This window comes from Salvelinus fontinalis, chromosome 9 (assembly GCF_029448725.1).
Source record: "Salvelinus fontinalis isolate EN_2023a chromosome 9, ASM2944872v1, whole genome shotgun sequence".
Classification (NCBI taxonomy): Eukaryota; Metazoa; Chordata; class Actinopteri; order Salmoniformes; family Salmonidae; genus Salvelinus; species Salvelinus fontinalis.
The window spans coordinates 32,998,903-33,021,688 of NC_074673.1; the positions used below are offsets into that span (position 1 = coordinate 32,998,903).

The 22,786-nt window shown below is 42.2% G+C and overlaps 1 protein-coding gene across 4 annotated transcripts in view; it reads left to right on the forward strand.

Annotated features, from left to right (window-relative positions):
- LOC129862456 (S phase cyclin A-associated protein in the endoplasmic reticulum-like) overlaps window positions 1-22,786 on the forward strand; it is a 128,429-nt gene continuing 105,643 nt past the window's right edge. For 3 of the 4 annotated variants that reach the window (XM_055934150.1, XM_055934153.1, XM_055934151.1), the window contains exon 1: window positions 1-328. In XM_055934150.1, the coding sequence (XP_055790125.1) occupies window positions 152-328 (177 nt within the window). In that variant the 5' untranslated portion in view covers window positions 1-151. Of the gene's footprint in view, window positions 329-7,730; window positions 8,076-22,786 lie in introns of those variants that run through there. The other variant, XM_055934152.1, reaches the window with a different exon arrangement.

A 22,786-nucleotide genomic window follows, 5' to 3' on the forward strand; every position in this document is an offset into this window, starting at 1 on the left:
AATGTGATCATACTCTTCCTGCAAAAAGCTAGGTTGCTTTTAGCTGTCAGTGGTGTTTTATGTCGTTTCCATCAACACCGAAAACGCTACAAGTTAGATCATTTTCAAATAAAATAATTTTTACCCCGAGAATTGAATTACATTTACGTCAATGTCAAAAGACAGTCGCCACGATGGACGACGGCGTGGCGCTGGTCAACACCGACTCGGCCCTAGAATTGGACAAGGGCAAGGCGGAGACGGGAGGGAGAGGTCTGGCAGCAACAGCTCTGGATCCTCGCATGGAGGAGGCAAAAGCAGGAATACTCCCATAACCGTTGCCTCGAAGGTAGCTAGCTCTATTTTCAAGTTATACTGTATAATACACCAGCAAAGTAAGACCGTGTTTAGCCAGCCAACAAAAATATACCAATTTAGCAAAGGGGTTTAGGCTGTGTTTCTGTATAAGCACTTTGTGACATCTGCTGATGTAAAAAGGGCTTTAAATACATTTCATTGATTGATTAATTGATCGAGCGCTAGATAGTTAGCTAACTGGGCTACCACTGTCGCTATTCTGTAGCGTTCGTTATGTTGTCGCTAACTCCGCTCAGCTGAAACCCACGGCTATTTTGACCCAGCTAGCCAACTAAAGTAGCTAATGGTGTGTTGAGTTGCAGGGCCTTTCGATAGGGGTTTTATTCCTTTTGTCCAAAGTAAATAATATTTTCTTGTGTCGTTATGTTAACTATACGCTACCGGTCAAACATTTTAGATCAAGGGTTTTCTTAATTTTTACAATTTTCTACATTGTAGAATAATATTGAAGACATCAAAACTATGAAATAACACATGGAATAATTTAGTAAACAAATCAAAATATGTTTGAGATTCTTCAAATAGACACCCTTTGCCTTGACAGCTTTGCACACTTTTGGCATTCTCAACCAGCTTCACCTGGAATGCTTTTCCTACAGTGTTGAAGGAGTGACCACATATGCTGAGCACTTGTTTTCTGCTTTTCCTTCACTCTGTGGTCCAACTCATCCCAAACCATCTCAATTGGGTTGAGGTTTGGTGATTGTGGAGGCCAGGTCATCTGATGCAGCACTCCATTACTCTCCTTTCTTGGTCAAATAGCCCTTATGAGCCTGGAGGTGTGTTGGGTCATTGTCCTGTTGAAAAATAAATGATAGTCCCACTAAGTAAAAAAACCCAAATGAGATGGCGTATTGCTGCACAACACTGTGGTAGCCAAGCTGGTTAAGTGTGCCTTGAATTCTAAATAAACCACTGACAGTGTCACCAGCAAAGCACCCCCACACCATAACACCTCCCCCATGCTTTATGGTGGGAAATGCACATGTGGAGATCATCCATTCACCCACCCTGTGACTCACAAAGACATGTTGTTTGGAACCAAAAATCTTAAATTTGAACTCCATACATACCAAAGGACAAATTCCCGCCGGTCTAATGTCAATTGCTCGTGTTTTTTTGCCCAAGCAAGTCTCTTCTTATTGGTGTCCTTTAGTAGTGGTTTCTTTGCAGCAATTCGACCATGAAGGCCTGATTCACGCAGTCTCCTCTGAACAGTTGATGTTGAGATGTCTGTTACTTGAACTCTGTGAAGCATTTATTTGGGTTGCAATTTCTGCGGCTGGTAACTCTAATGAACTTGTCCTCTGCAGCAGAGGTAACTGGGTCTTCCATTCCTGAGGGGGTACTCATGAGAGCCAGTTTCATCATAGTGCTTGATGGTTTTTGTTACAGCACTTGAAGAAACGTTCAAAGTTCTTGAATTCTCCATGTTGACTGACCTTCATGTCTTAAAGTAATGATGGACTGTCATTTCTCTTTGCTTATTTGAGCAGTTCTTGCCATAATATGGACTTGGTCTTTTACCAAATAGGGCTATCTTCTGTATACCACCCCTACCTTGTCACAACACAACTGATTGGCTCAAACGCACGAAGAAGGAAAGAAATTCCACAAATAAACTTTTAACAAAGCACACCTGTTAATTGAAATGCATTTCAGTTGACTACCTCATAAAGCTGGTTGAGAATATGCCAAAAGTGTGCAAAGCTATCAAGGCAAAGGGTGTCTATTTGAAGAATCTCAAATATAAAATATATTTAGATTTTGTTTAACCCTTTTTGGTTTCTATATGATTCCATGTGTTATTTCCTAGTTTTGATGTCTTCACTATTATTCTACAATGTAGAAAATGAGTAAAAATAAAGAAAAACCTTTGAATGAGGTGTTCTAAAACGTTTGACCGATAGTGTAGTTGTCACAGAACAATGAGACCGACATTTCACTGGATGTATAAATGTTCAGCATCCGCTTGGCCTTTCCACTCACTACCAAAACTGGTTTTGAGAGGAAGCCCAGTGTGAGAAGATCGAACGAGATGGATTTTTATGGAGCCATCGAGCTGCCAACAGGTTGAATGTATGTATCGTTTGAATCGTAAGAAAAGCCATGCATGACATGAAACAGTTAAATTAGGTCTGTAAACGTGCAAACCCTATGTTACGACAATGAATTAACATTTACACGTTCAATTATTACTTTGTTTCCTATTCCTCGGTTACAGATATTTTTTTATATGTACACATTGTCAGAAAGGTGGCATCTGCAAAGGACATGAACTGAAAGTTGCTAGACGAAGTTAGCTTGTCAATAAAGCAACTCTAGCCCAGACGTTAGTTGCTTTGCATCTTCCGGTTTCATTTCCAAAATAAAAGCCTAGAGGTTGTTTTAGAACGCCATTCAACAACGACATTACACCAATAGTTGGCGTAGCATAGGGTTGGGCCTCCAGCAAATGACTTTGAAGAGCCTTTTCTAGAATAACCGCCAGAGCTGCAAAATAGAAAGTAAATATGATTTAGGCTAGGCCTATTCCACTATCTAAATAGGCCATTCTGTTGTGTGTTATTTAATTGCCATATAATTGCATCATTTATTTTTACAGCGGTGTGGGGATCCTGTGGGTATCATGTAACCTAATGAATCTCACTTTTTCACTTTTTTTTTTAAATATTTGGGGAGGCCTAAATAAAACTTTGAATTATTAAAGTAATAGGCTAAAGAACTTTGGAGAATTTAGATTAATTTTGAATACACATGGATTTTAATAAAGATGGCTAAGGCTGTTCTATTCTTGTTGATTTTGTTCCTATTGCAACTCAGACAAATTACAGAATGGATGACTTTCTCACTGTCTGAACTGAAGGATGAATTCAAATCAAATTTTATTGGTCACATAGATGTTAATGCGAGTGTAGCGAAATGCTTGTGGTTCTAGTTCTGACAGTGCAGTAATATCTAACAAATAATCGAACAATTTCCCAACAACTACCTGTTACGCACAAATCGAAAGGTGTGAATGAGAATATGTACATATAAATATATTGAAGAGCCATGGCTGAGCGGCAGTTAGGAAAGCTAAGGCTAGCTAGTACAAACTCAAAAACGTTCTGGGACACTGTAAAGTCCATGGAGAATAAGAGCACCTCCTCCCAGCTGCCCACTGCTCTGAGGCTAGGAAACACTGTTACCACATTCTTATTGGCAGACTCGACAGCCTTGGTTTCTCAAATGATTGCCTCACCTGGTTTACCAACTACTTCTCAGACAGAGTTCAGTGTGTCAAATCAGAGGGCCTGTTGTCCGGACCGCTGACAGTCTCTATGGGGGTGCCACAGGGTTCAATTCTCGGGCTGACTCTCTTCTCTGTATACATCAATGATGTCGCTCTTGCTGCTGGTGATTCTCTGATCCACCTCTACGCAGACGACACCATTCTGTATACTTCTGGCCCTTCTTTGGGCACTGTGTTAACTAACCTCTAGACAAGCTTCAATGCCATACAACACTCCTTCTGTGGCCTCCAACTGCTCTTGAGCCGGCTAGTAATAGGGGTTGCAACAATTTCAGCGGATAATTTTGGAGAGGGTCCAGATTGTCTAGCCCAGCTAATTTGTAGGGGTCCAGATTTTGCAGCTGAAATGTTGCATATCGCGGGGGCTATCCGATGCTAATGCAGTACACCATAGGATGTTTTTGTGCTGGTCAAGGGCAGTCAGGTCTGGAATGAACCAGGGGCTATATCTGTTCTACTTTTTTTGAATGGGGCACACTTATTTAAGATGGTGAGGAAAGCACTTTTAAAGAATAACCAGGCATCCTCTACTGACGGAATGAGGTCAATATCCTTCCAGGATACCCGGGCCAGGTCGATTAGAAAGGCCTGCTCGCTTTAGTGTTTTAGGGAGCGTTTGACAGTGATGAGGGGTGGTCGTTTGACCACGGACCCATTATGGACGCAAGCAATGAGGCAGTGATCGGTTGAAGACAGTAGAGGTGTGTTTAGAGGGCAGGTTGGTCAGGATGATATCTATGAGGGTGCCCGTGTTAACGGATTCAGGGTTATACCTGGTAGGTTCCATGATAATTTGTGTGAGATTGAGGTGCATCTAGCTTAGATTGTAGGACGGCCGGGGTGTTAAGCATATCCCAGTTTAGGTCACCTAACAGTACGAACTCTGAAGATAGATGGGGGGAAATTAATTCACATGTGGTGTCTAGGGTACAGCCGGGGGGCTGAGGGGGTTCGATAACAAGTGGCAACAGTGAGATACTTATTTCTGGAAAGGTGATTTAATTATTATTTTTTTTAAGTACAAGCTTGAATTGTTTGGGCACAGACCTGGATAGCATGACAGAACTCTAAAGGCTATCTCTGCAGTAGATTACAACTCCACCCCCTTTGACAGTTTTATTTTGGCACAAAATGTTGTAGTTGGGGATGGAAATTTCTAAATTTGATGGCCTTGCTACGCCAGGATTCAGACACGGCTAGGACATCAGGGTTGGCGGAGGGCTTGCAAACCATTACAGACTACAAAGGGAAGTACAGCCGAGAGCTGCCCAGTGACATGAGCCTACCAGATGAGCTAAACTACTTCTATGCTCGCTTCGAAGCAAATAACACTGAAACATGCATGAGAGCACCAGCTGTTCCGGAAGACTGTGATTACGCTCTCCACAGCCGACGTGAGTAAGACCTTTACGCAGGTCAACATTCACAAGGCCGCACTGCCATTTGCATACAGATTCACAGATGATGCAATCTCTATTGCACTCCACACTGCCCTTTCCCACCTGGACAAAAGGAACACCTACAGTTGAAGTCGGAAGTTTTACATACTCGTTTTTCAACCCCTCCACAAATTTCTTTTTGACAAACTATAGTTTTGGCAAGTTGGTTAGCACATCTACTTTGTACATGACACAAATTTTTCTAACAATTGTTTACAGACAGTATAATTCACTATCACAATTCCAGTAGGTCAGAAGTTACATACACCAAGTTGACTGTGCCTTTAAACAGGTTGAAAAATTCCAGAAAATGATGTCATGACTTCAGTGGCTAATTGACATCATTTGAGTCAATTGGAGGTGCACCTGTGGATCTATTTCAAGGCCTACCTTCAAACTCAGTGCCTCTTTGCTTGGCATTATGGGAAAATCAGAAGAAATCAGCCAAGACCTCAGGAAAAAAAATTGTAGACCTCCACAAGTCTGGTTCATCCTTGGGAGCAATTTCCAAACGCCTGAAGGTACCAATAGTACACAAGTATAAACACCATGGTACCACACAGCCGTTATACTGCTCAGGAAGGAGATGCGTTCTGTCTCCTAGAGACGAATGTACTTTGGTGCGGAAAGTGCAAATCAATCCCAGAACAAAAGCAAAGGACCTTGTGAAGATGCTGGAGGAAACGGGTACAAATGTATCTCTATCCACAGTAAAATGAGTCCTATATTGACATAAGCTGAAAGGCCACTCAGCAAGGAAGAAGCCACGGTTTGCAACTGCACATGGAGACAAAGATTGTACTTTTTGGAGAAATGTCCTCTTGTCTAATGAAACAAAAAAAATAACTGTTTGGCCATAATGACCATCCTTATGTTTGGAGGAAAAAGGGGGATGCTTGCAAGCTGAAGAACACCATCCCAACCGTGAAGCACGGGGGAGTCAGCATCATGTTGAGGGGGTGCTTTGCTGCAGGAGGGACTGGTGTACTTCACAAAATAGATGGCATCATGATGAAAGGAAATTATGTGGATATATTGAAGCAACATCTCAAGACATCAGTCAGGAAATTAAAGCTTGTTTGCAAATGGGTCTTCCAAATGGACTTTGACCCCGAGCATACTTCAAAAGTTGTGGAAAATGGCTTAAGGACAACAGTCAAGGTATTGGAGTGGCCATCAAAAAGCCCTGACCTCAATCCTATAGAAAATTTGTGGGGAGAACTGAAAAAGCATGTGTGAGAAAAGAGGCCTACAAACCTGACTCAGTTACACCAGCTCTGGCAGGAGGAATGGGCCAAAATTCACCAAACTATTGTTGGATGCTTGTGGAAGGCTACTCAAAACGTTTGACCCAAATTAAACTATTTAATGGCAATGCTACCAAATACTAATTGAGTGTATGTAAACTTCTGACCCACTGGGAATGTGATGAAATACATAAAAGCTGAAATAAATCATTCTCTCTATTATTCTGACATTTCACATTCTTAAAATAAAGTGGTGATCATAACTGACCTAAGACAAGACAGGGAATTTTTACAAAGATTAAATGTCAGGAATTGTGAAAAACTGAGTGTAAATGTATTTGGCGACGGCGTAGCTAGCTGACGTTAGGTGGCTGGTTCGCTAGCTAACATTGTCACCCCTTTATTTTATGAATGTGAAATGTGAGATTAATAGTATATATTTTTTTTAAATAAAATAAAAATTGGGGGTGAGATGAACCTGCCAAAACTCTGAAAGCTATTATTGTACATCAGAATTGCAACACACGATTGTTTCAAGCCTAAAATGTTAGTCCGTTATCGTAACATGGTGTTTGAATGTTCACAGGTGAAATTTCACGTTTTACGTTTCAGGTTTCACACATGGCTTTTCTTACGATCCTAACGATATGTGCGTTCAACCTTTTGTCAGCGGTCTGACTCCATAGATTTTGGCCGACATTCAAATTTTTTTTGCAATGCTTTGTCAACATGTGGCAATACATTGTCTGCTGACATAATATGCCAGTTTATAATATTAAAAGAGTCAAATACTTCACTTTGTAGTGTTATGTCAGTCATTAGGAAAAAACATAATTCACTGGAGCTGTGGATGTACTTTCTAAAGATGGGTGTGCTCAGGTTATTGCTCCGACAAAAAGTAAAACTTCTTAATAGATCCTGTTAAGCCATTCTTCTATTGCTAAGGGTTGATTGTTAGGCATTGCATTGTTTTCTATAAGAATCCCTGCTCACACTAAATATCTTGCTGCATACCTCGTATGCTCGTAGCAAAGCTTATTTTGAGACTGTTACTCATTTGGCACAAAGGTGCAGGCGGACCATGTGGGTTTGTGCTTTTCCTCCAGCCTTGTATGATTCATCCACTGCCAAGTCCAATCGGATGCTGCTGAGCCTTAGCCTCTCTGGCTAATGCAGGCTTACATTAGCACACTCCTTGAGCCTGCAGCTACACTAATTTCTGTCAGTGGAGGACGGGGGCTGAGGGGCAGGCCTGCTGTGTGCATGCACATGACTGCACAGTGCTGAGGGAGAGCAGGGGCTGCGATGCAGTGCTGTGAGATGAGAGGAGCTGTAAACACAGGAAGCAGTGCAGAGGAAAGGAGAGGAGACCCGGGTGAGTGGCAGGAAGGCAGACGGACAGCAGCAGCAGTGGTCTGCAGCACTGGCCCAGGGGCTGGATGCTAGCTCAGCACAGTGCTCCGAGCTCAGCCCTGATTACAAACGGAGCAGAAAGGATTGACAGCCCACTAAGCACCAGGCTGTCTCAATCACCATTTGTGGTGAAGTTGACACAGCTGGGCAAGTTGCTATAGAAGTGCTAGCTACAGACTGTCTATTTTGATCCTGCTGTTAGATGATGATGTCACCTATCACAAGTGGCAATGCTGGGGAAACAGGTTGGCTGAAGTGGGCTGCAAAAGTATGTCAGGGGCGGATAAGGACGAGGAACCTGCTTACAGACTCTACTTCTATTCTGTATGTATTTTTTAATCCATCTTTCTTTCTCTCTCTTCACTCCCCCACTCGTTCTGCAAGCGTCTGTTTGTAAACTTGCTTTTTAAAAGGGTAACTCTTTTAAAACTACACCAAGCTCTTTCCTGTGTGCTTGTAGAGGCTGTCTGTGACCGAGTTGCATAACAAGACTGTATTCTCCATCTTAAATGGAGAAGTGCTGAAATATACAACCTGCACTGTCTATCATAGTCAAGGCCAGGTGGCAGCAGCTGATTAAGTGGATCAGGAGAGCCTTCCCATAAGCCTTGCCTAACTCAGGCTGTACAGCTAGGAGTCAGTCAAGATAGGCTTCCCTTCATGTCAAGAGTCATCTGTGATAAGATGGCTGCCAAGCCCATGAAACGGTGGAAATATTTACTGTCATCTGGGCGACGCATTTGCTATGATGGTAACGTAGCTATTTGTTTATTTCAGTGGGATTTGGCTACTCTGTTTGATGTGCAGCCTAGGGATGTTGGTGCTTGATCCTATTGTCCTTATGCTTTTCTGGTAGGAGAATGAAGCTGGGCATTTCCATCTAAAAGGACCCATGAGCACCAACATAGAAGCATGTCAAATTGGGTCTCAAATGAAAGCAAGGAGTGTAGGCTTGGGTGGTATACCGTATACCGGGTATTTGGAAATGGCCACGAGATGGTTTTTCAATACCTTCAATATGGTTGAAACTATTTCTTTGAAGTTTTTCAATAGATTTTTATATTTGTAGCTGCTTTTTAAATAAATACCTGCAGTCAACGTGTACAATACATAAGGAGATAAAGCAGATTGCGTTCTTCATTTCACCTGTCACATTGTTTTACTTTATGAAGCATTCGTAGTTCCCCAGAACAGTTGAGCCAGTCACGTGTTTGTTTGTAAGTAGCACAACGGGAGAAAGTGGGATCAAATTTAATTTGTCACATGCGCTGAATAGAACAGGTGTAGACCTTACTGTGAAATGCTTACTTACAAGCCCTTAGCCAACAATGCAATTTTACAAAAATCTGAGTTAAAAAATGATTTACTAAATAAAGGTAGGGGTAAAGTGACTACCGTAATTTCCGGACTATAAGCCGCTACTTTTTTCCCACGCTATGAACCTCGCGGTTTATACAATGACGCGGCTAATTTATTATTATTTTTTTTCACAAGATTCATTCCGCCAAAAAACTGAGCACCGTCACATAATGTGCCGTAAATCGAGCGCGCTCAAACTTGCCATCATTCTGATTTACCGTAGTCATTTTGTCACCCTCATCATGGCAAAGAAACTGAGAAATGCATGTGATGCAGCTTTCAAGTTGAAGACGATCGATCTGGCTGTTGGAAAAGGAAATAGAGCAGCTGCACGGGAGCTTGGCCTTAATGAGTCGATGATAAGACGTTGGAACTGTGCAGATCTGACTGAAAGCCAAAACAATCGCCACCGCAATGAAGTTTGACTTTCTTGGTAGGCTACTGTTTACTGCTATTTATTTTTTATTTTTGTTACAAGCCGTGTTTCGTTAAAGCCTATTTATTTTTGTTACAAGCCGTGTTTCGTTTAAAAGCTTATTTATTTTTGTTACAAGCCGTGTTTCGTTTAAAGGCTGTGTAAAGTTCATTCGTTTCAATGTACCGGTAGGCACTTGCGGCTTATAGACATGTGCGGTTTATTTATGTACAAAATAGATATTTGTAAAAAATTCAGTGGGTACGGCTTATATTCAGGTGCGCTTAATAGTCCAGCAATTACGGTATGCATAGATAATTAACCGAGAGTAGCAGCAGTGTAAAAAAGTGCAAATAGTCCAGGTAGCCATTTGAATAATTGTTCAGCAGTCTTATGGCTTGGGGGTAGAAGCTGCTAAGGAGTCTTTTGGACCTAGACTTTCGCTCTGGTACCGCTTGCCTTGCAGTAGCAGAGAGAACAGTCTAATACTTAGGTGGCTGGTGTCATTGACAATTTTTGGGGGGCCTTCCTCTGATGCTGCCTAGTATAGAGGTCCTGTATGGCAGGAAGCTTGATGTACTCGGCCATATGCACTACCTTCTGTAGCGCCTTAGTCAGATGCCGAGCAGTTGCCGTAGCAGGCGGTGATGCAACCGGTCAGGATGCTCTTGATGGTGCAGCTGTATAACTTTCTGAGCATCTGCGGACCCATGACAAATATTTTCAGTCTCCTGAGGGGGAATAGGCGTTGTCGTGCTCTCTCCATGACAGGCTTGGATCATGATAGTTGCCACCAGAGGTCTCGTCACAGTCCCCAAGTCCAGAACAGACTATGGGAGGCGGACAGTACTACATAGAGCCATGACTACATGGACTTCCTCTATTCCTCTATTCCACATCAAGTAACTTGTGCAAGCAGTAAAATTTGATTTAATAAATAAATAAAATACACCTTATTAACCAGCGGAGACTGTGAAGAAACATAGGCACAAACACACGATAACATACGCACTATACACACGTACACATGGATTTTGTGTTGTGGATATGTGGTAGTATAATAGGGGTTTGAGGGCACACACTTACTTAATATGTTGTGAAATCTGTTGCAAATGTATTGTAATGTTTTTATTAAATGTATAACTGCCTTAATTTGGAGCAGCTAATGGGGATCCGTAATTAATACAAATACTACAGCCCCGTCGACGTGAATGAGGGCGTGTCGGCCCTCCTTTTCCTGTAGTCCACAATCATCTCCTTTGTCTTGCTCACGTTGCGGTCAGGTTGTTGTCCTGGCACCACACTGCCAGGCCTCTGACCTCATATAGGCTGTCTCATCGTTGTCGGTGATCAGGCCTACCACCATTGTGCCTTCAGCAGACTTAATGATGGTGTTGGATTCGTGCTTGGCCACACAGTCGTGGGTGAACAGGGAGTACAGGAGGGGACTAATGATGCACCCCTGAGGGGCCCCCCGTGTTGACGATCAGTGTGGCAGATGTATTGTTACTTACCCTTACCACCTGCGGGCGGCCTGTCAGGAAGTCCAGGATCCAGTTGCAGAGGGATATGTTTGATCCCAGGGTCTTTAGCTTAGTGATGAGCTTTATGGGCACTATGGCGTTGACTACAGCTCAGTGTTAAATAAACAGCGTTCTCACAGGTGTTCCTTTTGTTCAGGTGGGAAAGGACAGTGTGGAGTGCAATAGAGATGGCGGCATCTGTGGCTCTGTTGGGGTGGTATGCGAATTGGAGTGGGTTTAGGGTTTTCAGGTTGATGGTGTTGTGAGCCATGACCAGCCTTTCAAAGCACTTCATGGCTACAGACGTTAATGCTACGGGTCTGTAGTCATTTAGGCAGGTTACCATGGCGTTCTTGGACTAAGGGACTATGGTGGTCTGTTTGGAACATGTAGGTATTACAGACTCAGTTAGGGAGAGGTTGAATGAAAATGTCAGTAAAGACACTTGCCAGTTGGTCCGCGCATGTTCTGAGTACACGTCCTTGTAATTTGTCTTGGCCCCACAGCCTTGTGAATTGAGATTTGGGCCTGGTCTTTGTTCAGATATCCAGAAGCTTTTTTAGGTCGTAGGAGATGGTAGCAGAAACATTATGTACAAAATAAGTTACAAACTGTGGAGAAAAAAAACACTCACAATGGGTTAGGGGACCGTAAAACGGCAGGCATCCCCTCCGGCGCAGAGAGTGATCAGGGGCATTCAACTATAGTTGTCCTTCACAGAAAATAACTTAGTGCAACACAATTGGCAGAAAATTTGCTTAGAATGAAAAATGTTTTTTTTGCAAAAACAATGCATGGCCATCATATTTCTGTTTTTCACTGAAAGAATGTAGCCAGCTCCTAATGTTTTGCTTGCGTTTTACCAGAGAAAAGTAGGCTACACCGAAAAGTAGCTACAGTAAGATACACCCCCCCCCCCCCCCCCTTCGATTATTCGGCAGGGACATATGCAGGATGCTACCCTTAACAGCATGGCCTTCGTTCCAGATCCAAACCTACAACCCAATTTTGACCAAAATTAACCAGAGAGATTACTGCTACGAACGTTTCCTTTTTATAAGCTATACAGGGGTTTGCTTGCTAGAGCACCCTACCATCAGAGACATGAGGACACTATCCAACCTAGAACTGAGCTGCCAGACTTGCAAGGACAGACCAGAGACAACTTCAATTAGCATTGAGGTGTGAAGTAAAAGGTGTCGAGGCCTTTGGGCCCAACAAGTGGCAGGAGTCTTTGAAGCCCACTCCTGCTGTTCTAAGACCATCCACTGGCATTTTCTAGAAGAAATCTGCCTCCAGAAATAACAGCTTCTCCCAAGTGGGTTTGACACCTACTCCCGTTGCCTGCTGCACTGCTGCTTGGATTCCACCTGGCGATCTGTTCACCATCTGCCCTGGCCTGTCTCCACCTGTCTGGTACAGGTACCCCATCACACTCCCCCCTCTCTCCCGAGCTTTCGCTTGCCTCCAGCACACACATACTGTTGGGGCGAGTGACTCTGAACTTTATGGTGGAAATTACAAGATTATGTTATAATTTTATTGCATCAAATGGTTGTTTTATGCAACAGAATAGAGGATTCTTAACTATTGTTTGTGTGTTCTACTGAGGATGGGCCTCTGGGACATAACACTGACAGGAGATTTGATGTATTTTGGGTGATATAACTTAAAGAGACCGCCTTCCAAAGCATGAGTTGTTATTTCTGTTCTATATGGTACCAGGGAGAGATGACCCCAGGGCCAGACCCTGGTCAGTACACAAAGATAACTGTTTTTACAGCAGATGTCTTTATTATACTGTCTTTATTTTTATTTTATTTCACCTTTATTTAACCAGGTAGGCAAATTGAGAACACGTTCTCATTTACAATTGCGACCTGGCCAAGATAAAGCAAAGCAGTTCGACACGTACAACAACACATAGTTACACATGGAGTAAAACAAACATACAGTGAAAAATAAGTCTATATACAATGTGAGCAAGTGAGGTGAGATAAGGGAGGCGAAGGCAAACAAAATATATATATAAATAAAAATATAAAAAAAGGCCATGGTGGCGAAGTAAATACAATATAGCAAGTAAAAAAACACTGGAATGGTTGGTTTGCAGTGGAAGAAAGTGCAAAGTAGAGAGAGAAATAATGGGGAGCAAAATAAATAAATAAATACAGTAGGTAAAGAGGTCTGCTGTGAATTAAAGTATCTTCCATACAAATCTTAACCTTGTGACCCATTCTATACATCTGTTGTTTGTCATGTAGGTTTTAGCTATAAAAGACCTTGGTACTTTTGTCTCGGGGCTCTCAACGATTCATCTGAGGGTGATTCGTCAACCAGCCATCATTATCGTAGAGCACTCAATCGATTCACTTTTATATGTGTGTGTTGTATTGACCTGCTCCCTTATTAATAAGTGATTAAAATGTAGTTTAAGTATTACTCTGACTTGTGTGATAGGTTTCTCTCCTCATTTGATAGTAAAGAAATTAACCACCACAACTTACAATGGCTAGCCCCAAGTCGTTATATATATATTTTTTTTTCTTGTGCATTTTGCTATTTGCCTCATGACTCCTGCATGCTTTTTGACTACAAACTTTCTTTATCCAACCGTGGGACAGACTGTTTGTTCCCACACTCGGGACTCTGACTCTCTATTGGTTACACAGACTTTTGGCCAGCCATCCTATTCTAACCACCTCTCGCCGGCTTTGTATTCATGTTACCTGATGAAATTGCTGTATAATATGATCGTGTTGCCAGCTGATGCACATTCAGATGTCATAAATCAGCACTGCAGAGCTCTCCCTGTCCTATGCCGTGCCTTGATTGTATTACTGTTGATGATATCTGGAAATGTACATATACACCCTGGCCCATCTACTGTTGCTAGCCCCAATTCTGATTTGTGCTCTGATATCTGCTTCACTGATTTCTGCTCTCGTAAAAGCCTGGGTTTTCTGCACATTAACCAGTGTCCGAAATTAACGTTTTGGCTCACCTGCCAAGGGGACTGGTAGATGAATGAATCCACCAGCCAAGCATATTTTTACCGGCCAAAATAATAAATTGCCTTTTTGCGTAACATATACATTATTTTCAGTACATTTCATTGAGATAATAAGGGATTACGTTGAATACAAACTTAAAGAAGAGGCCAGGGCAAAATTTGAAACAAAATGATTTTAATATATTTATCAACGGTTAATCAAATCAAATTTATTTGTAGAGCACATTTAAAAACAACTGTAGTTGACCAAAAGTGCTCTAGAAAGTGCAAAAATGCCAAACAGTGGGCACACAATGAAATGAACAAAACCGGTCAGATACAATGAATAAGAGTACATAGAAGTCAAAACAGGGCAACAGCAATGGTAAGATAGTTATGAGAAGTGCAGTGGACATAGAACTGGTGCTCTACTGATATAAAGGGGAAACAGGGGAAGCAGATCTACAAATCCTTTGCTTTGAGTAGAAATACCCTGATAAAATACAGGTAAAATAGAGACTTATCACATGCTGGTTAATTTTGGCTGTGGCTAGATTTAATTTCCCAGCTTGAATACAACAGAATAAGTCTTGAACTCAAAATTCTACTGAAGTATTTGCTATTAAATGTAATTAAGGATCAAACATAAAAGTACATTTTAAAGGTTTTGTAAACCTACCAGATGCTTAATAATAATTTTAATCAACTTAAACCTCATCAGACTCCTCACTCTCTACTGCAATCACCCTCTTTGCATGGTCCATGAAGTCTGGCCTCCTGACAGAGTCTTGGTGCCACAGCATCACAGCTTTTATCAGATCATACTCCCTGATCTCTGGAGAGGACAGCTGGACCATGAGGTCTGACAGTGTATCAGACTTTAGGTTGGACCGCCAATTAGTTTTCACCTGTATTAAAACCTCTTTCACATTCAGCTGTGGTGGCAGAGAAGAACAGGACCAGGTCAACCAATCCCAGCAAGTCAGGGCAGGAATGCTGATGGCTCCTGTTGACACGGAACCAGGACATCTTCTGCAGGGACTGAGGCTCTTGGTACATCAGCACCTTCAGGACAGTCCACTGGTCAGGGATCCTTTCAACATGGATGCCAGAGGTCTACAGGACAGGCTTGAAATGGTCCACCAGGGTTTCCAGTTCAGTGTCACCAAAATCTTGAATAATTGTATACATTACAACAGGCATCATTCAGTTTTAATTCTCAAACTATAAACATTTTGCTTAGCTGTGTTGTGTGTCACGCAGGAAGCCACAGAAGCGGATAACAACAGCCTCCCTCGCAGTACTGCAGTATTTCCTGGCCTTGGCCTGCTGGACATTTTAGGCATCAGCAGATTGAATCTGAAATGCATAAAGAACAAAGATTGCAACCGTGTTTGTTGTCATTTACTGGACATGATGACTTTTGGAGTACTTAGCATAGCAATCTAGACAAGCCCCTGTTAACATCACAGGAAGTGGTCCAGTGCAAGCAATAGGTGTTCTAACCATCGGGTACTGCCAATTCTGGTGGCACCAGTGGTGTGTGCCCAAGAGCCTGAAAGCTGTTTACCAGGTTTGCCCTGTTCAGTGGACTGGTGTGCTAGGTGTAGAGTCCACTGAGGAGGTCTTCTAGTTTCTGAAACTTCACATTGGACCGGATGGCATCAGAAAAGGTCAGTTCAAGGCGGTGTGCCATACTGTGGATGCCGATTTGATGTATGCCCTGTCCCCCTTCAGCTGGCTGACCACACCATTCTTGGCTCCGGTCATCACAGCAACTCCATCTGTTCCCAGAGCGACCAACTTGCTCATGCACTCATCACACACTCCCTCCATGATGGCCCTGATGGCGTTGCTTATGTGTGCCATGTCTGCCTTCTCCACCAACTTGATGCCAAAAAACTTTGACTCGATCTTGCCCTTGTGACAGAATCTGACATAAACTAACTCCTCCTCTTTCACAGACCTGTCTGTGGAGCCATCTGACATAATGGAGAGAAATGTTGGCTTTTTCAGATTCTCTCTGTTGTTGTTTCTCTCCACCTCTGCAATATGGTTTATAAACTCTTTGGCCTGCTTCTCATTTCTATATGTTGAGCCCACAGCGATAACCTTTTTAAAATTCTTAATCCAAAATGCAAACATCAAATTAATTAAATAATTAAATATACAATCAGGTTATCCAATATAGCTGGCACTTGATTGTGCTAAATTTGCCTTCTACCCTTTCTTTACTTAAGGATCAATACTATAAGGCTGGTAAAGTAAATTGTGTCACAATGCTTTAAAATCTAAACGGCATCTGGAGACAAACATTAAAATAGAATGTTACAGAGCCATAGGAAAGCATGGAGATCCATGTCAGCATCAGTAGGCCTATCATTTTATTGTATTTATACACTATTTTGAGAAGAACCCAAGCTTATCAAGAGCTGAGAAATAACTGACTACTGGACCACGTCTGTTAAATAGACTTGAAAAAACTAGCTACAAAAGTAATAGTCTAGCTACAAGAGTAACAACATTTTCACATACTCGCACATCCACTCGAAGTCGAAGTGGTCTCGCCTTCTTGCCAATGGCATGTAGAGTCCTAAACAGTATCTTCGTGCTGGTCTGCTCTGACATTGCCATTAGCGCCGTCACAGAGGGGGTCAAGAGGAGAGGCTCCGACACAGACACGTAGGCAATGTGACACTTGCTGTGTTCATGGTCACGAATGTTCTCCAGCTTCATTGTTTTATTTCCGATGACAAATGAGTGGTTTCTGCTTTTATCTTCACCATACTGGTGACACACAGAACAACTCATCACCACAGCCTCAGCATCATACTGTAGCCAGCCTCTTCAAACTCCTTTATCTCCAAACCTCCATTTCTCACAAACATAATTTTTTTATGTGATTAGTCCTCCTTTTCGTCGGTGGGTTTTCGTTTCAAAGGTTGGCTTATTCCAGGTAAACCAAATAAATTTTTATTTGTCACATACACATGGTTAAACGCTGCCACATAACAGCTATTTAATGAACGGTAGCTAGCAGCAGACCCGTGGCAAGTGAGTGATGTCTAGTAGCTGGTGTCCCGTACGGTAAACAGTACCGCGAATCTAGGCGCACTAGAGACGGTCTGTGGCTGGCAAACACGAGTAATTTCCTCCGAGCCATCATGCCAAATATTTTATTACTTTACTATTTTGGTACAAACATTTACCCGCCAGTGTGTCGGATAGCCTTCTGAGATTTACTCGTCAAATGGAAAATCTATCTGCATTTGTCGCTTGGCGGGTGTTTTATTTTCGAACCCTGACGTTAACACTAGAAGCTTATTACCTGAAATGGATAAATTGAAAAACATATGGGGGGGGAAATATAATGACAACCCTCAAATTTATTGGACAATTATAACTGTCTGGTTTCCCGTCTTGTCTCTGTCATCTTCTACTGTGAGATTAACTGCTTTATGGCCTTTGCCTTTTTTTTGCCAAATCAAAAATGTTTGTCTTGGAAATTTCAATCCAAATGACGGTTAAGATTTTAAGTTACAGTTTCTTTTCATTTTTTTTTTTGTACAGAGATATATATTGTAATGATAACAAAATGCATAGTCTGTCTTCAATACAGTATGACGTTGGGTTTAAAGTCTTTTGGCCCCCCAATGTGATTTCTGGAACCATGTTGATAAAGAATCTCAGAGTCAGAGTGCTGATTTTTTTAACCATAATCAGCACCATAATAAACACATCCTACAGCTGTTCATATTAGTCAGGACTTTTAACATAATAAAGTAGCACTATTTCAAACATATTTTAAATGTTGACTTCCATTAGATTGAATGGTGGAACCCTTTGGTCTTTAAAGCAAAAAGCTCAAGCCAGAGACAGGTCCCTGGGCATGGTAACCAGTAAGCCTGTACTGTGACTGATTGTGTGATTACATGAATACATTTAAAAAACATTGTTTTAGCCATGATTATCTTCCCTTGTGTGGTGTAGCTGCATATTTAGAAAACAAGGAAAGGAGAAACCCCATGATTGGTGGAACCGTAGGAGGAACATGATTAGTGGAACCGTAGGAAGAACATGATTGGTGGAACCGTAGGAGGAACATCCAGATGTGTTGGTCATTACTGAGACATGGTTGAATACTGATGTTAACCTTTCTGGTTATAACCTTTTTTGGCAAAACGGATCTTCCAAAGGTGGGGGAGTTGCAGTCTTTACCAAGGATCACCTTCAGTGCTCGGTTGTCTCCACCAAGTCTGTCCTCAAACAATTTGTATTGTGTTTTTAAGCATTCAACTTTCAAATAACTCTTTGTTGACTGTTGCTGGGTGCTATCGTCCTCCATCAGCACAGGCCTGTACCCTACCTGCCCTAAGCTCTCTCCTGGCCCCTTACACTAAGTCTGAATTTGTCCTGCTAGGTGACCTAAACTGGGACATGCTTAAACCACCTGACCAAGTCCTAAAGCAATATGGCTCCCTAAATCTTTCTCAGATTATTACCAATCCCACAAGGTATGACTCCAAACACACACAAAAGGCTACTCTCCTTGATGTTATCCTCACAAATAATCCTAATAGCTATCAGTCTGGTGTTTTCTGTAATGACCTTAGCTATCACTGTTTTACAGCCTGTTCGTAATGGGTGCTCAGTGAAACGACCTGTCCTGATTTGTCATAGACGCTTGCTAAAAAACTTGAATGAGAAAGCCTTCCTTCATGAACTGACCTCTGTAAAATGGTATAGAATCAGCTTGATCCCCTCTGTCGAAGAGGCTTAGACCTTCTTTTTGGATATTTTCAGTGTTATTAACAACCCCCCCCCCCCCCCCCATATATGAGAATTAGAAACAGGTTCAGTCCCCGGTTTGACTGTGATCTGGCAGAGTTACTTCACCTCAAGAATTGCATTTGGCAAAAGGCTCGGCACACGCATACTCAGGCTGACTGGCTCTCATTCAGGCAAATGAGAAAGCCCGAGTGCACTTCTATCTGGAAGGCCAAAGTTAGTTACTTTAAGGAGCAGTTCTCTCTCTGTGGGTCCTAACCCGAGGAAGTTCTGGAAAACGGTTAAAGACCTAGAGAATAAACCCTCCTCACAGCTGCCCATGTCCCTTGATGTTGTGGTTGTTACTGACAAGAAGCACATGGCTGAGCTCTTTAATCACCACTTCATTAAATCAGGAATCCTATTTGACTCAGCCATGCCTCCTTGCCTGTCCAACATTTCCTCATCTCCCATCCCTTCTAATGCGACTATCACCTTTCCTTTTTATCCTTCCCCGCTACAAAGTTTCTCCCTGCAGGCAGTCACTGAGTCCGAGGTGCTAAAGGAGCTCCCTAAACTTGACCCCCCAAAAAACATCTGGGTCAGATGGTTTAGACCCTTTCTTCTTTAAGGTTGCTGCCCCTATCATCACCAAGCCTATCTCCAACCTTTTATAACCTCTCTCCTTTCTGGGGAGGTTCCCACTGCTTGGAAGGCAGCCATGGTTCATCCTTTATTTAAAGTGGGAGATCAAGCTGATCCTAACTATTATAGGCCTGTTTCTGTTTTGCCCTGTTTATCAAAAGTGTTGGAAAAACTTGTCAATATTCAACTGACTGGCTATCTTGATGTGTATAGTATTCTCTCAGGTATGTAATCTGGTTTCCACTCAGGTTATGGATGTTTCACTGCAACCTTAAAGGTCCTCAATGATGTCACCATTGCCCTTGATTCTAAGCAATATTGTGCTGCTATTTTTATTGACTTGGCCAAAGTTTTTGATACGGTAGACAACGCTAAGTGCCCCAATGCATAGTGTACATTTTGGTGGATGGATAATGGTCTGGGGCTGTTTTTTCATGATTTGGGGTAGGCCCCTTAGTTCCAGTGAAGGGAAATTACTACGCTACAGCATACAATGATATTGTAGACCATTCTGTGCTTCCAACTTTGTGGCAACAGTTTGGTGAAGGTCCTTTTCCTTTTCAGCATGACAATGCCCCTGTGCACAAAGCGAAATCCATACAGAAATGGTTTGTCAAGATCGATGTGGAAGAACTTGACTGGCCTGGACAGAGCCCTGACCTCCACCCCATCGAACACCTTTGGGATGAATTGGAATGCCGACTGCGACCCAGGCCTCACTAATGCTCTTGTGGCTGAATGGACGCAGCAAAGTCCCCGCAGCAAAGTTCCAACATCTAGTGGAAAGCCTTCCCAGAAGAGTGGAGGCTGTTATAGCAGAAAAGGGGGGACCCACTCCATATTAATGCCCATCATTTTGGAATGAGATTTTCAAGCAGTTGTCCACATACTTTTGGAGGAGTAGTATATGAAATATACAGTGGGGCAAAAAAGTATTTAGTCAGCCACCAATTGTGCAAGTTCTCCCACTTAAAAAGATGAGAGAGGCCTGTAATTTCCATCATAGGTACACTTCAACTATGACAGACAAAATGAGAAAAGAAAATCACATTGTAGGATTTTTAATGAATTTATTTGCAAATTATTGTGGAAAATAAGTATTTGGTCAATAACAAAAGTTTATCTCAATACTTTGTTATATACCCTTTGTTGGCAATGACAGAGGTCAAACGTTTTCTGTAAGCCCTCACAAGGTTTTCACACACTGTTGATGGTATTTTGGCCCATTCCTCCATGCAGATCTCCTCTAGAGCAGTGATGTTTTGGGGCTGTTGCTGGGCAACACGGACTTTTCAACTCCCTCCAAAGATTTTCTATGGGGTTGAGATCTGGAGACTGGCTAGGCCACTCCAGGACCTTGAAATGCTTCTTACGAAGCCACTCCTTCGTTGCCCAGGCGGTGTGTTTGGGATCATTGTCATGCTGAAAGACCCAACCACGTTTCATCTTCAATGCCCTTGCTGATGGAAGGAGGTTTTCACTCAAAATCTCACGATACAGGGCCCCATTCATTCTTTCCTTTACACGGATCAGTCGTCCTGGTCCCTTTGCAGAAAAACAGCCCCAAAGCATGATGTTTCCACCCCCATGCTTCACAGTAGGTATGGTGTTCTTTGGATGCAACTCGGCATTCTTTGTTCTCCAAACACGACGAGTTGAGTTTTTACCAAAAAGTAATATTTTGGTTTCATCTGACCATATGACATTCTCCCAATCTTCTTCTGGATCATCCAAATGCTCTCCAGCAAACTTCAGACGGGCCTGGACATGTACTGGCTTAAGCAGGGGGACACGTCTGGCACTGCAGGATTTGAGTCCCTGGCGGCGTAGTGTGTTACTGATGGTAGGCTTTGTTACTTTGGTCCCAGCTCTCTGCAGGTCATTCACTAGGTCCCCCCGTGTGGTTCTGGGATTTTTGCTCACTGTTCTTGTGATCATTTTGACCCCACGGGGTGAGATCTTGCGTGGAGCCCCAGATCGAGGGAGATTATCAGTGGTCTTGTATGTCTTCCATTTCCTAATAATTGCTCCCACAGTTGAGTTCTTCAAACCAAGCTGCTTACCTATTGCAGATTCAGTCTTCCCAGCCTGATGCAGGTCTACAATTTTGTTTCTGGTGCCCTTTGACAGCTCTTTGGTCTTGGCCATAGTGGAGTTTGGAGTGTGACTGTTTGAGGTTGTGTACAGGTCTTTTATACTGATAACAAGTTCAAACAGGTGCCATTAATACAGGTAGCGAGTGGAGGACAGAGGAGCCTCTTAAAGAAGAAGTTACAGGTCTGTGAGAGCCAGAAATCTTGCTTGTTTGTAGGTGACCAAATACTTATTTTCCACCATAATTTGCAAATAAATTCTTTACAAATCCTACAATGTGATTTTCTGGAGTTTCCCCCCCCTCATTTTGTCTGTCATAGTTGAAGTGTACCTATGATGAAAATTACAGGCCTCATCTTTTTAAGTGGGAGAACTTGCACAATTGGTGGCTGACTAAATAGTTTTTTTGCCCCACTGTATATGAATATGAGCTGGATTGCAGGTCTTTTCAATTTGTTTATATTAGTTTGTGCTCGTTAGCATATTTAGCTAGCAGGCTCCATTCGCTATTACTTGTGCTAAAAAGACGATGTGGAAATCTGGGTACCGCCCAACCCTGTGAGTGCTTATTCCTAATTTTTAAGTGCCAAAAAACGTGGAATAAGTAAAGGCTGTGATTTTCCCTAATTGTTAAGAGTCTAAAAATGTGGAATAAGCAAGGCTTCGATTTTTGGTAAACAGATGGAAAAGGGGTCTTAATTAGGGATCAAATCCCTTTAGCGGGATCGATTTGACAACATCCAGTGAAATGGCAGAGCGCCAAATTCAAATTAAATTACTGTAAATATTTAACTTTCACGAAATCACAAGTGTAATACATAAAAATAAAGCTTAACTTCTTGTTAATCCAGCCACCATGTCAGATTTCAAAAAGGCTTCACGGCGAAAGCAAACCATGAGCTTATCTGAGGACAGCACCTCGCATACAAATGCATGACAAATATTTTTCAAACAGGGAGGTGCGACACGAAAGTCAGAAATAACAATATAATTCATGCCTTATCTTTTGAAGATCTTCTGTTGGCAGCAACACCTCAGGGCACAACTCACATAAAAACTGTGGATAGAAGTATGGTTATTGTCATGGTAATATCATATTGTTGTTCAATTCATTCCATGCATTTTATATTTTCCAAATAAAAGAACTTACAACGACTTTCTATTTTATGTTAAAACGCTAAATAATCTCCTGGTGGATAACAAAGTCAAATCTACTGGTAACACAATTAGACTATACAAA